The 18,527-nt window shown below is 40.4% G+C and overlaps 1 protein-coding gene across 3 annotated transcripts in view; it reads left to right on the top strand.

Moving 5' to 3' along the window:
- Positions 1-18,527, top strand: part of LOC119653643 (sphingomyelin phosphodiesterase) — a 94,830-nt gene that overhangs the window by 54,537 nt on the left and 21,766 nt on the right. For all 3 annotated transcript variants that reach the window (XM_038058455.1, XM_038058454.1, XM_038058456.1), the window contains exons 3-7: positions 10,412-10,552; positions 15,406-15,756; positions 15,818-15,951; positions 16,011-17,025; positions 17,374-17,668. In XM_038058455.1, coding sequence (XP_037914383.1) covers positions 10,495-10,552; positions 15,406-15,756; positions 15,818-15,951; positions 16,011-17,025; positions 17,374-17,668 — 1,853 coding nt within the window. In that variant the 5' untranslated portion in view covers positions 10,412-10,494. The remainder of the gene's footprint in view (positions 1-10,411; positions 10,553-15,405; positions 15,757-15,817; positions 15,952-16,010; positions 17,026-17,373; positions 17,669-18,527) is intronic.

Here is an 18,527-nt window from a genome sequence, read left to right as displayed (position 1 = left end):
GAACGCTCACGCATATAGTGAGTTACATCCCTTTACAACGAATTTAGGGGGGGGGGTCCCCATACATGCAAAAGGGGGGTGTAAATTTTTTTTTCATCAAATATAGTCATGTGGGATATCAAATTAAAGGTCTCGATTAGTACTTTTCGAAGCCGGTCTTAGTTTTGAATTTTGTTGAAAAGGTGGGGAGTGCGGGGGGTTGAAAGTGGTCATTTCTTTAACGAACCCATTCTCAGGAACAGCTAAACCGAAAAGTCTGAAAAAAATCAGGGGGCTGCTACTATATGGTGCCTAGGCTCCAAAATACCCTCCATACCGATACCTGTTTAAATAAAGTTAATAATAGTATATTACTATAAATTTTAGTAATTGACAGGAAAACCCCCCTTAAGTTCACCACAGAATCACAAAATTTTGCAGCAATGTAGGCTATAGTATAGAGCATGATCTTACCAACTTTCATGAAAATCGCACTATTACTAACAAAGTTATACTAGGTCGAAGCTGTCGCTCCTCTGCAAATTCAAGACTATGAATGTCAATATCACTTGAAAGTGGCTATTTTCACATAATATATGCATATTTTACGTGGATAAATGCATACTCAAACCTCTTTATAAAAGAAATACACAAAACCTTTCAATCAATCAACCTTGCAATCACCTTTGACGAGAAGCAGGGAATAATTTAAGCGTATTGTTAAACCCCAGCTCACAGGGCTACACTTAAGGCTGTGCAAGTGATAAGTGGAGACGTTTCTGAAAGAAGTGGTCTCATAACCCATGGGTTCATCTTTCTTCATCTCCATCCTGTGACTGACACGAAATGTGCTTTGTGAGGTTCCCAGTAAAGTTGAAGTTCAGGTGAAGGTTGCACAACCTTATTATCACATTACTAGACTACAGTCTGCAACTACAACTTTGATCAAACAGATCATCATGTTCACGCAATCCCACAGCAACCTGGTTCGCATATTCCGTAATACTTGATTAAAACCAGTATAGATAAAAATCTTTCCAGTACTAAAGAGTTCCTCATATTCCCATTCAACAAATAAAAATTCACGTGGATTTTGTACACTCAGTTGTGACTACAAATGAAAACAATGTAATTAAATTCAGCACATTTTTGCGGTGGTTGATAGTCTCTTTGCACTAGACCGAAAGCTATTTAAGCTAATTCCACCGGATACAGAGATGTGATTTCAAATTTAATTAATCATACCTTTCTAATTAAAGTGTGACTAAGTTTATCCTAAATACACGGCTCAGCACAATTATGGTCGGAAATAAAATTACAGATTTATTTCATAGATTATATTTCCAATCAAATAATGAGGAAAGATGTGATTGCTCGGAATTTAAAGATGGTATTTACCGCTCCGAGAATGGCTGAACTCATCATTTATTAGTAGAATTCAGCTGATAGTTCAAAATTAGATGATTGTCATGCCTATATGTTATGCTTCACATTCCATTTGAAAACTGAATAAGTATACACACATGGTCGCCGTTGAACCCTAAATAGGGTATAGCGCGTCATTTCACCTCCTTCCATGTCGTCATATCGCTATCGTAAGACCAATTCGTCGACCACTCTAGGTTAGTGAATTACACTGCATATCATAGGTAGCAATGGAGTTATTGCCTTTGGCAATGCATGACCTATCCACTGCTACTTTTGTCGTCTAATTATGATAACATGCCCGCGCACATTCTAGAGCCCAGTTCGTGTCCGTTGACGGTAATAATAAACCACCACCTGCAAGGCGTGGTTTCCATTTCTAAAACATAAGATAGTTCGAAATTTGCAGGTCGCTATTCCGCAAATCTCCCTCCGTTTTGTTTGCCTTTTACGGCAAGCAGAGAGTCATAACCTCAGTAAGAAATCTATGAATTTCTCGACATAACTGTAAACATTATTGAGGTTTTCCACACCTACACATCAAGACACTTAAGTATTACACAATCATTCAGAATAGGTGTATGGTAACTCTTCCCTCCTCCTCCTTTCTCAAATGGACTCGGGATAGCATATGGAAAGTTACGAAACCCTAGTATTAAAAAATGTCTCTTGGAAAAAGTTTTAGAAACCCGTAACTACCGACAACTTCAGGCAATTAAGCCTTTCGTTATCTTGCATTCAAACTATGATGCAGACATCAAATAGAACGAGGTTTGGTCAACATTTCTGTTTAAATAACACAAGTGCAGTAACCAATTCCGAGTTTCTCGTCAAGATCTTTGAGACAATCTTTTTATTTTCGTTTTCCATTTTCTCCATACTTCTCATTCTTCTACCTTTCCCTTTCTACCTCTATCCCATCTAAACTCCTTTCAAGGACTTTCTTGCAACCTCTATTTTGATAATCACTTCATCACTATAATTAGTCGTGCTTCCAATTAGGTCCTTCGTTCTTTGCTAAAATTCAACTCTTGTCAACATTGTGTCATGATTTTTTTTGAGTACAGCTTTATTCTCTGATTTCTTCAACAACCTCTCCCTTTTTTCAACCTCTTCGAGGACAACTTTTTTGTTCGAATATATAATAGTCCCGCGTCTCTCACCAAATTGATGGCACACTGCACTAATTTTGAAGAGAAACTCACTCTCTCCTCCTATTGTAAAGACCACTCTTTTTGGGGAAATACCCACTTTTTCAGAAACTACTGGCAAGTTTGTCGTTAGGGCAGATACAACTATTCAAACGCTTCCTCAAGACTGTCCTCAAACAAAAAATTGTTGTCTAGGCTCAACCCAACCAAGATCTGCACCGACGGTGTTTTGGTCATAATTCTTACACATTCAGGCCCATCTCGGGGCTTAAATTAGTACGTTCAGAGCCAACAACACCTGTAACCGCTTTCGATCAAGCTTCTCTGGGGAGAGGTGAGCCAGCGCCTGAAGAACTATATTTCCCGGCTTAGATGTCCAATTGCGCCACGATTAAAGAGCCAAATTCAGTTTATTGATGGGTAAGAGGCAGAAATTTGTGTGCCAAGCCACCTTCCCTAACTAGCTAACAAGGTGGCGAATCCCCTCTTGATTGGGAATAGGAAACTCCAAATGATAATTTGATTTTGGTGAAACATCCGAAATGGTCACCGAAAACATCCTACGCCCAAGAAAGGATGGTGCACGTTGTTCAGAGTGAGGTAGCTATACCAGGTAATGCAAAGGAAGAAGATGTTCAACGGACAAAGTGTTTGTAACAATGTTCCACTTATCAATGCTTAGAAAATATATATATTCTCACTAGTGGAATAATTAATTGATAAATAATTAATAGCCTTGTCAGGAGAGGAGCCTTTGATATGTTTGGATCCTCCACTCTTTCTGTCATAAGCTTGGTCCGGGTAAAGTTGAGAGACTCTCAAACCACCAACTATCATAGAATGTCAATCCACTCTTACTTCCGTCAGCTTTTGATTCATTTTCTTGTGACTTCAATACTCAGGTCAATATTAGCCTGTGAGTTCCTATTAGCACAATAGCATGGAAAAAGCCTGTCGCCATTTTCAGCGATGGGCGCAACCCCATACTGATTGCGAATGTCCTTATTTCGGATGTGATCACAGCATGTTATACCCCTGATCTCATTCAACATCTTTGCTTCCATTAGCAGGAGGCACAATTCATTACTTGTGAAAGCCAGCCACAACTCTGAACCTTAGAGAGCGGCAGAGCAAACGACACGACAGTCAATTTTGGGTCTGGGATCTTTGTAATAGACCGGCTCGGGAAACTGCAATCTTTCTTTGCTCTCCAGCTCCTTGTACACTGACCAACATTTTATTGAAGAGGAACTTATTATAGAGCCTTTCTCCTCACTGAGCTTCGTTTCGACACCATCATTCTGAAACGAAATATCTCACAGCGGACCAGTGTTAATAATGGTGGTGTCTTATGAGAATATAGGCAGTTTTCATGCTATTGTTTCCAACATAATATATAGGAAAATCAGGCAATCATTTTAAGAATGTTTTAGCAAGTGTAAGATCGTAAGTGTACACAAAATTGACGATACGCTCACCAAGTTTATTACGTATTTCAAAGCTTTTCCGTCCGCGGCATTGGTTATTGTTCACCTTTTTGTAAACATTGAGATCACCCACAATGACGATGTAGTCGCTAGCAGGCAGGCTGCAGATTGTAATGAATTAGGTAAATTGACCAGACTTATACGTTGATGAGAGCAGCCCAGATCAGAACATTTTAATCAGTTTCGTCTGCAGCATGGAATGCTCTAACCGCTTCAAAATTTTTGTACAGCTTCAGAAGCTGTAATTGAAGCTGTCAACAAGCTATCCTATTCTTCTGCGCGTCAAGTCCCGCAGGTCGAAATCGAAACGTTAGTCCAGAGTTCAACATGTCCCATTGACTGGTAATTCTTCCAGTACCAGTCAGCGGTTACATAGCTAAGTAGCATGTGGGTATGTCGGCATAGTAGTTTCATATTATCGCTCACTGTGGACCGTGCTAAGGAGTCTACTTGAAATAAGAACCGCTCTGAAAATTTCACAGCCCAGGAGATAACAATGTGTACAATCCTGTCATCAGATAATCTTGAGAGCCGACGAAATAATTGCCCCGGACATCTTCGAGAAACCACATGGAGCGGAGATAATACGTCACCAGCAGCTCCTGTAATGTTTACCGCATTCATAGGAGTTGTTCTTCAATGGAAGTGCAAAGGTAAAGAAGTTCGTTCCCCGCATATTATCCAGATTAGGATGAAATGTTTCTTCAATTGCTTACTCCCATTAATCCTCGAAGGTACCCAGGTTTAAAGGCCAGCCACCCAGAACCATTGGCGCGCATACGTTTCATTTAGCACACGGCCGCACAGAAAAATAAATTGAGCAGTTTTCGCTAGCATTGCTTCCAAGCAACGAAAGCAGGTTGGTTGCCCGAAGGCATCTATATATATTTACTTATACGCTTTCCCTAAATATCAGCCAAAATGCAAAGTACTCGTACAGACTGGTATAAGAAACATTGAAAAGGAGAATAAAATGAGCAAAAATCATATCTCCCGAATCCGATAACGAGACGAGGATACACCATTGAGGGACGCAGGTTCCAATACCTAACTGCGACCCCGTTAGCCAATCAAATACTGTACACTTATCCCTTCCCCACACAGAAGAGAAGGTGGAAACGAATTCACGGCGAAATTTAGTCTTCCATTCTAGTCTTCACTGTTTGAGTTCGGTAAATTGTACGAGGGCAGTCAACCGCAGTTCCACGCTGCGAACCCTTGTTTCCAACCAAATACTCGTCACAAACCAACATTCCTTCTGCAACCTTCTCTGTCCTATGTTAATGCACTCTTTCCGTTTGCTATACCCGACGGAGACGCTTGCCTTGGTTGGATTCAAAAACCTAACCGAATGCCAAGTATCGGGGATGGTCAGGCATTATACCATATTACAGGCCTACGTTTCCAGCCAACGACTCACTGACTATCGGTATCTGTCTCGCTATAAGAGAGAAACGATTAGTAACCCTCGAAAGTTAAGGACAAATTATGCTGCTCATAAGGCACAATCGACCTCTAGCCAACAAGATCCGCATTTCAGACTTTTCTAAAATCTCAACCGCAACGCCTCTGCGAGGATCAGAGCAAGGCAATTCAGCACCAGGATGGATCTCCAAAAACATCTTAGAGACCCCTTTGCGAAGTCCACAGTTCAACCTCAAAAACAATTCTGGGCACAATCACAAGAATGATTCAACGTTCATCGTATGCTAGTGGGATGGAAAGTAAGACTTAGGAACATTTGCTTCAGAGGGAAAGGCGTTTAACCTAACACTTAAAATCGAAGTTAAGTGCACAACCTGACGGGAAATCAAGATGAGAAGCTATTGCATCCCTATCTGGCACAACAAAACGAAGATTTCACCATTTTCACGATGGTAAACTCAGATGTTTTCTGGCTTACCGGGCAAGATAGTCAAGATGTTTGTATTGAACAATTACCGGAAGGCATCTTTCTCGGTTGACTTATCTTTGACGCGTAGGCTGAAATAATAGCGGTCATCGAATCACCCGATAGAAATGTTCAGAGATACTGATACCGGCACCATATTGAGTGCCTGGGCGTAGCAATGGTCCAAAGTACAGGCATTTTAGCAATTTTCACCCCGATGGTAGAACCCAAATATAGATGCACCTCTTACGAAGTCCTTTTGCTGCTTCCTGCATCTTACCAATGAGGCACCAATTTTTGGCGTTCAGCTCGGATTTATGTTGTTCGTATAAATTTCCTCATGCCCTGACGAAATGCATGCATCAAAAACCCTTGCTCATTTCTCGGCAGGAGCGGAGCGCGTCATACCATATTTACTGAGGTAGACATACTAATATTTTTTTTAAGTTTATTAATTCGCACTATCTTTCTTTTTATAATGACATTCAATGAGCTTTTTGATCAGCCTATCGCCGCACCTGTTACCAAAAGAAGAGAGGTAGAATTTGGCGTGGTGGAGTAACTCGAACTATACCTTATTTATCTTTTTCTCTGATCTCAGCATTTTTATTTTATTTTACTGAGGATAGTACTAAGCACATTGCCTCAAAACCTTCTCCTGCATGTAATTTACAAAAGAGTTCATGTCACCGTACCTTCTTATTCTGGAGTATTTTACAAAGGTCCCTCCCTCTCCAGAAAACAATTCATAAGACGATAGCACAAAAAGGTATGATGAGGACACGTGAGGCAGGAAGGGTGTGACTAATTCGATAATAGATTGCATTACATTCGCCCCTTGCAGCCCAGTTGCATCTTCGTTTTTGGTCTCCTTTCATCGCAATCTCGCAAACATTCAGGTAAACAAGTAACTCAGCAAACCAACGTGAGAATAAACAAATGCGTTTTCTCGTCATAAATACCATATTTACCAAAAGCATTGTCATTCCACCTCCACCAAATTCCTCAATCGTCACTCATTGTCACTTTCACTAGAAACCCGGAACTCCCTAATCAGAATTAACTGAATGGAGCACTTCTAACACAACAACTATCTTAAAATTGTTACTGCAAACAGTATACACATTCGAAACTGTCCAGCTTTCCCTTCCTACAGGTGGAATGAAGGTGTCCGCAGGTCAGCCTTCACAATTCCATGATAATTGGAAATGAAAACGTTTATTGGATCTTCAAAAATCGTTCGTATAAAGGCAAACATGAAACATATCTTTCACAGAGCTTCAAATGCTCAGATATTATAAATAGTTCAAGGAAATCACTTATACACTCGGATTCCGTGAAATATGAGGGCATTTTGTCTTCTGAGTCAATATTGGCATCACATAAGAAGATCAAGACTTCAGTGCGGCATTTTCTTATTTATGTGCTAAAATGTTTGGTGTCAACCATGTTAAATTTCCGGAAAATATCTTGATTTCTTTTAGGAAATAATAAAAGAAAACAACTAGCTTGGAAGTAGGGTACTAAATACTTTATTGTCATCTATAATTACATATACCATAGAAATTATCGCACTGCTTAACCCATAATGTACCTTCCATGCACTTTTCGATTCCCAATTGTCATCTATGCTCGGGGAGCATTAGTCCGAAGTATTCATGCTAGACTATTCTATTCTCTATTAGGTATATTTATTATATTAGGGCAGGGAACGTACAGAATCTTCATTGAAGGAAACCCTTCCCAAATAACGTCATCTTAGATCTGGAGAAGTCAGATACATGCAGATAAACTGCAAAGTTATCTCCTCCTCGTTTTTATATCGGCTACTGATACCCAAACTCCCTGTTTTTCATAAGACAGTAGTTTAAGACGGAAAGCCTAGTTAGAAGCCTAATTCTTCTTCTTCTTGCTGGACAAAGCTGTAATGGCCTCAGGTTCCTCCAACAAATTTCTAGTCTCCCACCGGAAATTTAACCTAATCGATTTGCAGCCCCGCTGTTCCGAAAACTCTTTCTAATCAATGATGTTAGAACACCCTGACACCTATATGAAGACCGTTTCATTCAAGCGACTGAATATGAACAGCACATTCTTCTGTTGCTAAAAAAGTGAAGAATAATATACCTTCTGACTGACTGACTTCTGAAGTGGCTCTTCAATAGCAACAACTATTCCCTTCCAGTGATTATGAAAGGGTATGTTTTCTTGAATACGATTCGGAAAACCATATGGTCCATTGGTATGAGAGCCGCCTGATATCTACCAAAAGATTTCCAAGCACCAATAATATCTAGTCTATGTGCGTCAATTGAGCATAGTTTTCAATGTTGCTGATGGTGTTGTTCTTCAGTAATACTTTTGCGACAATGATTTTGGATTTGTAGTATGCTGCCGTTACCAAAGTTATGCTTGGTCACCAGATAACTACAGCTATAACACAAATACAGCACCAAAACAATCTGTTGCTGAAGGTGGTATTTTCAGGTTGGCCAGGAGTGAGGGCAGACTCATAAATATTTGGTCGTTGTCACTAGCTGAATTTCCTCTCTCAATAAAGTGGGTGGGGTATAACTGTACCACTTAAGTACCGCTTCGAGCTGATTCCAGTTAACCCGTTGAGGAGTGCCGTACTCGAGGAGGGAGATCAGACCCGAGTCTGCAAGGGACTTATCTGAAGTGGCTCTTGCCACGAAGCCTCACCGGAGGTTATCGGGTACCATGGGAACCGGGATGGTCCTCTGAGAGCATATGCTCCTGGAGAATTCCTGGGGGATGTGTTTTCGGCCCGGTTATTTGTGGTTGGCCTACTAGTGGCAGTTTCATGGTGGTTGTGGTTATGCCTATATAGCGGGCAGAGCTCCTTGGAGCTCAAGCGTGGAGTTGCGCTGTACAACTCGGGTGCCGCACCCCTTAGTTGCGGCAGAGGTGTTAGATAGGCCTTGCATCCACTGGTATGAATGCTGAGCCTGCACTCAGTATAAAGCAGTACCGCTGCGCCAGTCATGGCGAGGCTCTGATTGCGGTCCCAAAATCAATCCGTTTCCGAAGAGGACCGTGGGATTATGCCTACACGGCAGGTACTCACGTTAAACCCCCTGGACTTTCATCACTTAAGTACCAATAGAGAATCCCAGAATAAAATAAATGCTTTCTTTTTCTTCGAGAACCATTACTAGGAAGCCATAACAAAAGAGAGAGATGCCTTTTAAACAGCCCCTAAGACACACTGCCTCAATCAACCCTTCCGATAAAGATATGTGTATATTTGAATCACCTAACCATATCATGTGGATATCTCTTAAGAACTGATCGGCATACTAACCTTTGCAATCTTTTAAAAAAAAATAGATTTGTCTAATCGGTCTAACTGGACTAATTCTTTTTACACTAACAATCAATTCATCAAAAATAGGCGGTATGTTCTTGCGTCCCGCTTTAAGTGGAATATAGTTCGCAACCACGTGATGTTTGCGAATCTTTGATCAGACTGCTCCCAGGGTAACAGAAAGGCAGTGACTGAGTTATCTCTCCCCTGGACAAAACCCAAAATTGTTTGTACTTTAGGGCATTTGTGAAGAAACCATAGGTCAATTTTGTTGACACTGTTCAATGCCGCATGTTCCGTTTTGAATTTAAATTACCCGCCGTCCGATCCAGAGGAATTCCAAAAGTATGATCCCAAAAATTTGAAAACGAATTTTACAGATTTTCACAATGACAAACCGGCGAATTTCACCGCTTAATTTACAAGACGTTGGTAATTAGCAAGTGTACTTAATTCAACCTTTCTTGGATCACTTCAAGGATCTGAACATCAAAGCTCTCTTCAACATCAGTCCTTAACTGAAAGCCCAAGGATCTCTCTCTTTGACCAGAGGTCTGAGAGAGGCGCATTTCATCGCGGCCCCTCCAAAGTATTTCTGATATAAAAATGAAAAAATGCCTATGCTACAATTGTCGTCCTTTAAATTCTTGCTTCAGTTTTCAGCCATTTGATTAGACCAGGAAAGCTTTCAAAACGAGCCACTGTCCCTGCTTCAAAAAGCATTCAGGTTTTCCAGGATAGGGTTGAGATTTTTGTAGCCACAATTTTTTTTGGGATTGCCGTAAGTGTGATAAATCGATAAATTCAACTCTTTCATTTCAAACAGCTTTATTATCTACAGTGAGCAAAGCAGAAGCGTCATCATACTGCCTCTTACTTCTCTTTGAAAAGCAAAGTTTTGCTTGATTTAAGTAGGCCACATACCCGTATCTCAGCAACCAGTTCCTCATTCAAACAGTGCTAATAATCCTTGCTTTTATTAACAGTGAAGAAGGGGACAGTCAATTTCTGGGACATTAGTATATTCCCGCAAAAGCAACTTTGAACCTAATAACTCCTTTATCAACACCAATACTTCTCTCCTTTTTACGTATAGAACTAGAAAACTTTAACAAAAAATATTAACTAATGAAGGTTTCTCTTTTTTCAGATCGCGCTGGCTATCAGGGTGTTGCCAAAGTGGGCGAGACACGGGCGATCATCGACTTAGAATAAGTTGTTAGAATATAAGTTATGAGTCATTTTATAAAAATAATTTTAGTCAGTAGCATAGTCAGCAGTGTAACAAATGGTGAGTAATAATGTCAGCCTCAAAAACTTATTATTATATTAGCTATTTAACATCAAATAATTTATTAATTTGAATAGATTTTTGAATGTTTCTTCCGTTTTGGAGCAAACCAAAATCAAAGAATAATCTCCTACAAGTATGACAGCAAGCCCTTAAGGTTTTAATATGGAGCCTTGTGCCTCTGCTTCCCCGCTAGGAAAGGACTTGAAACCATAGGCCACAAATAGACCTGTCAAAGGAGTGTCACTCTGTCAACAAATTCTAAAGGCACTATTTTTCCCTGAACATACTGCATGTTATTTTGAAAATGGAAATGAAGCTTTTCTTGATTTGGAGCAAGTCATTTTTCAAAGTCCACAAACTTTTTAAATTGTCTATGAACGGACGGTTAATTAACAATATCGAACTTGTTACCTTACCATTATTTTCTCAATCAGAAATTATCTCCTCTCTCCTCTTCTGTCTGCTTCCAGATCCACAAACATACATGACAGAAAAGGCTATCTCCCGTTGAAATTATTTTTAAAAGAAGTTATTTACCAATGTTGGCGAATCGCCTTTACCAAAATAGCGGAACACCAGAATAAATAATGTGATCCTAGAAAAATAGAATAGCAATCTTACCAAATTTCTTCAGAAACCGTAGTAGTTTTATCTCTGGTTGGTTCCTTAAGATACAAAGAGGGCACCTACCCTGAAAGCATCCTTCAAAAATATTTAAAAAAGTAAAATATTTGTCCTGCCTAAAACTGTATACTTTGGGGAAATCGCAGATGGAAGGGGCACTTCACCACGATTCTGGATCGTATAAAATCCAATGAAGTTCCACCTCTCAAACCACCATAACATGCAGATATAAACTGCTGTTCCAGCGATTAACTCGCCCAAACGGAGGAAAGCCGCCGATCTTAAAGGTCTCCCTGCGGAACTCTTCCGAGCTTCTCCTGCAGTTTTTTCAGATCTTAACTTTTTCCCAGAAGAAGAAGGTTATCGTTAAGATCCCAAAGAGTCTTCACTGCAATGACTGGAAGGGTATTTGCGCACTTCGTACTGCCGCGAAAATATTAACTAAAATTTTTCTGGAATGCGTCAAGCAATAGCCGGAAAAATTGTTCGAAAGAGAGCAGTCTGGTCTCCGCGCTCGATTCTCCTGTACTGCCAACATTAACACCCTTCGTGTCATCATGGAGCAGTGTACGGAGTTTAGATATCTGATCTACCTGCTCATCATCGATTTCGAGAAAGCTTTCGATAGCGTAGACAGGCTGTCTATCTGGAATATATGCAGGAGGAACAAATGATCGGTGTTACTAGAACGACATATGGTTGCGAAAAATGTCACGGGCTTCATTGAAATAAAGAAAACTTCTAGTCCCAACCGGAGTCCGACAGGTGAAAGCTGCCTTGCCTGGACGACTTGGCAGAGTTCAATGGAGTTTGCCACCTTTGCTAGTATACCTAGATTACGCTGATGACATTTGTTTGTTCTCTCACCGAGTTATGGATCTTGGCCAGATAGCTCTAGATTTAGTAAAGGATGTAAGCAAAGTTGAACTGAAGACTATCTCAACACGCACATCAAGTTGGAACAGCCAGTCTTTCTCTTATTCTTTTATATGGGACTATACACGGAAAGTGACCACAACTGTTATTCAAAAGCTCCAAATCTTTGTTGAGACCAACCCCCTTCGTCTTATGGGCATACTCTGACCTGAGAAAATCTCGAACGTTGTGTTGATTAAAGGGCGGAAGTAACAGTAGATCAGTCACACTTTAAAAAACGATAATAAATGCATTGCTGGCTACGTCAAGCAATAATAGCTTTCTCAGAGTGACTAACGAGTGAGGCGCCCTAGAACCACATGTCCCAGAGCAGCAGAGAAGAAATGTAGTTTCTCGGGAAGACATTTCATCAAAATGGGAACGATAGCACGAACACGTGGTGGACTAACTACGCTTCGGTTAGGAGATATTGGCTACCAAAAATTATGGTTTATAGCTACAGATTTGTCGACTCTTTGTGCTAGTTCTGGCAGTGCTTTAACTGTTCCGTTGCCTGACATCCTTCTACCCACTTCAGCCTTACTACTTTCATTTTAGTTGTCAAGTTGTTAATATTCTACTGATATTCCCACACTTATTTAGATTTAGTTTAAATTGATGCAATAAATTTTACATCAGCCTAATTAGGGATGTCAGCGTGACCATATTTCGTCTGTAGATGCTTTACGCCACATATGTTTATTGCATAAACTTTTGCCTAAAGTACGGCGATAGCTTGGTCTCAGGGTCCTCATATGTGGTCCATCTTCTGTTTTCAGTTCACCAATGTATCATAGGATGCACAGGATTGAAATCGTACTAGCTCTAGAAACTTATTGACCCTGCCCTGTTCAGCAATAACAGTACTTCATTTACCATTGGAGGAAATCTCCAGCGATTCTGGAATTATTATTCCCTCATTAATTGCCACGAGGTCATCTGTACCCTCCTCCATATGAGGTCCAACACATCTGCATTTAGCACAGGGTTTCCCAAAGAAATCATTTAACATCGACCAGTCCTTAATGACCACTGACCAGTAATGTCTTCAGTATCAGTGAATGGTTACAAAGCAGCCCCAAAAGTCTTCCTCCTCGAGGACTGCAACGGCATGCAGTGAACAATCTGGACCAATATATTAGCAGGCAAGACGGAACAAAAACTTGCCTAAGAGTGCAAGTGAGCGGTGGAGGCTAAGCTCGGGATCAATCTATACATTTCAGTACAGATTCGAAGAATATGATAAACTTCAATATGGCCGTTGAGCGGTCAAAAACATCCTACAATCGATACTGTTGGAGTTCACTTTATAATTGAAATCTTAGACTTGGCTTTAGCATGTGAAGAATACAACTGACCGAAGGCGTTTCCCGGTGCTACCACGTGGAGGATCTCCTTAGCCACTTGGTTTTTATCTAGCCAACAGAGTTTCTACCCCGTCTTCCTTGCCGCCACCTCAGAACACCCCGAACAAGAGGCCAATGGACGTATCAGTGACCCACTACTCAGGCGGCAAAAACTGTACCGAAGTGTTGATATGTGCTGTCAGGCAAAGTTGGCGATGTAGCCATATTAGTAGAACTACGAAGAAACTATCATAAAGCTAAACTAGGCATAAAATTTAATAAACCTGGCCCTGGATAGTTATCTTTTGCATCCTTAATTTAACAAACCATGGCAATCTATAGAATATGCATGTCTCCAATCACTGTTGGTGTCATAACAGTATAGTTCGTTTGTGAAGGTAGACTTGAAGGATTTCAAAACCACCGCAAAAGGAGCACTGCTGTCAGCAGTTTTGATATGGTCTGTAAGCATCTAGGTCTACCTCCTAGTTGCCTTACCAATAACCCACGGTTTTTAGATAAAGTATATAAATGTCTTGCAATGATTTACTCAAAGATGGATGAAGACTGTGGCTTCTTTACAAATGCTGAAAATTTCCTTGTTATATTCTAGATCAAATTCACGTCTTTGAAAAAGGTGCCGTGAACCGTACACCCTTTCACTTACAATTGAAGCCGACATCTGTTGCAAGTCCATCGAACAATTGTAACCTATTTGTCGTCGAACTCTCTTAACAGGAATTTCTGACATACCAGCAGTCAAGAAACCTTCTAACCAAGCAGCTGGGTCTTCCACTCTATTGTCTTTTTGTTAAACTTTTTCCTTATTCCAAGCTGTGCCAGAAAGAGCACAGGAAGTTCCAGCAGCTTTTAGTCGCGCATCCTACTTGACGCCGTTGAGGGAAGAGAAGTGTTGCCTCAGCTACTTACGAATTTTCTTGTGGCTTTTTACCGTATATACCTACGGATTTGGAACAAAGTTTCAAGGGATGTAATTCTTGGAAGCAAAAGTAGTTTTCACTTTGCACTACCCACTGTCAAAACCTGATGGGTTGGTGTTATCATAAAAAAAGAGCCACCTATCGGCTTCGACAGCTCTGGTTGCAATTGAGGCTATATATTAGTATCAGTTGCATTGACACTAGAGCCCTATTTCATTCATTTGTTATTCATTGAATCTATCGAATACCTGAATTTAGACTCCCGTTTTCCAGAGATGATAGTTATGATATTCAAGATCAAAATTTTCCTTTTTCCTTCTATTTTTGTAACAGACTGCGCTAATTACATGCTTGTCTGGAGAGTAATCTTAAAGGAAAAATAATTCAATCTCGATTAAAGCAAGGCTTGCTGAAATTGAAGAACGTCTACTACCCAAACTTTACCTTTCATGTCCACATTTACCCCCGGGACCTCTAAATCCTTGGAACAATAGCCGTGCTTGGCTTTTCGACTACAATGTGCCTCAGCCTCAAGTTCCCCCTTAGTTTACCGGGAAGATTTCCTCTCTAAGCCCTTTTCGGAACATTGCAATAAGGCCTTCTTTAAAAGATTGTTTGCATACTTTTCAACCTGACAGTTAGGAGGAGTGAGTGCTGACAATAGTAGTAAAGATCCCTCGAACTTTTTTTCACTAAGTCTGTGGGAGGCATGCAAGTATCTGTCATTTGTCATCACCCCTGCACATAGGTGTGATATGCGCGGTAAAATTTTGTCACTTTGTTACATCTCACAGACATTATATTTGGTGATAGGCTTTTCTGAAGGTTCTTTGGAGCTTTCAAACCTTTCATTGCAAGGTCTTCCGACTCTCAGTTTATTCAACTTCATTTGAGATATGAAAAAAACCAATTTAGGTTTATCCTGTCGTTTTGTCGTTTTGATTTAAATAAACAAAACTTTTCGTATACCTATTCATCTGAAATGGAACACTTGATCCAAAATTATTTTCCCTCTACTTTCCAGGATATCCATTTATATTTCCTAACAATCGACGGCAGGTAACAAAATGGCACGCGCCGGCCGATGAATGGAGCATAGAAGCCGCACCTCGGAGTATAGAACCTCACCTAGAGCCAAAAAATACAACACGTCACTGTAATTCAATGCTGCTAGGTAATGACGAAAAATTCCTCGAACGATTGAAAAGCATCCGAGACAATGGCACGGGAAGGATGCTTTGGTTTGATCCTATTGATAATGGGCGGTACCCACCTCTAGTTGAAAAGGCCCTTCACATCCTTAACTTGAAGCAAGTGGCATATGAAATCGAAACCAGCGTCATGTCCAAAGTTTCGTGTACGGCTTGCAGGGCAGGTAAGGGTTGATTGTATGCAAACCAAAAGTGAGTGTCATGGCATATGTTTTTATATTTCAGGAGCTGGACTTTTACAACATTATATTCAGGTTGGGAAAAGCAACGAAGAGATAACCAAGACTATTTACATGTACTGTGTGAATCTGAAGATACAAAGTCCTAAAGTTTGCGAAGGAATAACCAAGTTGTTTGGGGTCAGTGTCTGAGTGTCAACTGTTTCAATATGTGTAACTTACTATACCTTCAATTGTAGCTAGAAGTGATTTACGTCTTGCAACGAGTCAACATTGGTCCCGAAGAAATCTGCAGCTTCGTCATTGGAGACGCTTGTGAGGACATTTACAACCCATTCCATGAATGGGATGTTTCCTTCCCACCAGTCCCCAAACCCGAACCCCTTGACATACCAATCCCAAAAGAGAAAGCCCCGTACTTCAAAGTTCTGCATCTCTCTGATACTCACTATGATCCTCATTACGTGGAGGGTTCAAATGCAAATTGTAATGAGCCACTTTGTTGTCGAGCATCGAACGGTCGACCTAGCAGTCCAAACGACGCTGCTGGCAAATGGGGCGACTATCGCAAGTGTGACACACCCAAAAGAACGGTTGACAATCTCCTGCAGCATATATCTGAAACGCATCCAGACATTGATTATATTCTCTGGACTGGAGACCTTCCACCGCACGATGTTTGGAATCAAACCAAAGATGAGAATCTTGGTATAATAAAAGATACTGTGAAACAGATGTCTGAGAAATTCCCAGGTATCCCGATATTTCCTGCGCTGGGTAACCATGAAAGTGCTCCGGTCAATAGCTTCCCACCACCATATGTAAATCAAGTCGATGCCTCAATATCTTGGCTCTACGAGGAATTGGATTCGCTCTGGAGGCGATGGCTTCCAGCCAGTGTTTCTCACACAGTACGTCGTGGAGCGTTTTACTCAGTTTTGTTGAGACCTGGATTCCGCATTATATCTTTGAATATGAACTACTGCAACAACAAAAACTGGTGGCTATTGCTGAACTCAACTGATCCAGCTACTGAACTGCAGTGGCTAATCTACGAATTACAGAGCGCAGAGTTTTCGAATGAAAAGGTGCACATCATCGGACATATTCCACCTGGCTATCCGGATTGCTTAAAAGTCTGGTCGAGGAACTTCTACAAGATTATTGCACGCTATGAAAGCACAATTACTGCACAATTTTATGGACACACACATTATGACGAACTGGAGATATTTTATGACCCGAAAAATTTAGGTAAGATTATATAACAATCAAAGAGTCAGCGACCATGAAGTTTTCATGGAAGAGTTCCATTGAATGGGGTTTTTCATCATTTCTATTACCTCCGCACCATGAAAGGTCAAAATCCAAAAAGTAACTACTGAAATTAAGGGATCACATTTGAATCTGTGTTACCTTAACTTGATTAATAGCTGTAATTTAATTTGACCCTAATTTGTTACTATTATGAACTTTTTCCACATAAAATCAACCACATCCGCAATCCACTCGAACTATTATCGCTGAATCCTTCCATGCTTTATTGAGCGAGCGGGGAACATACCTTCGGCAAAAATATTAACAAAATAAATCTCTTCGCAGCGCGTCCGACCAGCATAGCGTACATTGGACCCTCCGTGACACCCTACTATGACATGAATCCTGGCTATCGAATCTACTATATCGACGGCGATCACGACGCTACCACTCGCATGGTAATCGACCACGAATCATGGATTATGAATTTAAAGGAGGCGAATCTGTACGACTACCCGATTTGGTACAAATTGTATTCAACACGTGCTGCGTATGCAATGAAAGGATTACGACCAACGGATTGGAGCAATTTAATTAATGAAATGGCCAATAATCAGGAATTGTTCGAATTGTATTATAAGTGAGTATAAATATCCTTTCCTGTTATTTGCGTTCAATTAAAAATAATGAATTCATTTCAATATGATAAGCGTATTTAAAGGGAAATAGGGACGAGAATGATTATATCATAAATAAATTCCTTCCCTCGTTCTCATACTTCAAGACCCCTGTTCTGTACACTCTTACTTACCTTACCTTACGGATACCCCTGCTAGCGAATGAAGGAATTGTAATCAATTCTGAAAGTGTAGTCCGTCTGCTGGAACTTACGCCGTCTAATAAATCCATCCTCAACCACTAAACCCTGCATCTACATAGTTTTTCATTAGGAATTTTATCATGTCAAAATCTTCCGAAAAAAGATCATAGACCAGAGGAAGTCTGTGAAATAATATTCGGATATTCAAAGATCAACGAGACATTGGAGAAGAACAGCCTCAAAGTTATCTTGGTATCGTAGTGTCCGGATAACTGAGTGGTTAGAGCACGAGGCTGTCGTACGGATTTGTACCGTAATTTCACGTCGGATACCATTTTCTAAAAAGTACACGTAATTGTTCTTACCCAATTTCTAGCCGATTTTTACTAAATTCCAGGTCTTTATATTTTATATCTAGCTAAGTTCCAATCTTTAAATTGTCTATGAGAAAGATCCTTAAACAAAACCTTATTGTAGTTGATTCAATGTCTGTCTGTTCGTCTGTCACACGAGAATTACCCTGAAACGGCTATAGCTATCCTCGCGAAATTTGGTAAGAACATTTGATTTGTGAACCATGTGCCCTACATAGCATGTACTCTACATAGCCTATATGACATCAAACGCGAGGGCTCAATTATTACTTTTCAAAAATGATTTTCTTTCTTATATTGGGTGA

This window comes from Hermetia illucens, chromosome 4 (genome assembly GCF_905115235.1).
Source record: "Hermetia illucens chromosome 4, iHerIll2.2.curated.20191125, whole genome shotgun sequence".
NCBI classification, from domain to species: domain Eukaryota; kingdom Metazoa; phylum Arthropoda; class Insecta; order Diptera; family Stratiomyidae; genus Hermetia; species Hermetia illucens.
Note: the sequence above shows the minus strand (reverse complement) of the source record. Positions and strands in the feature narration are given on the sequence as shown.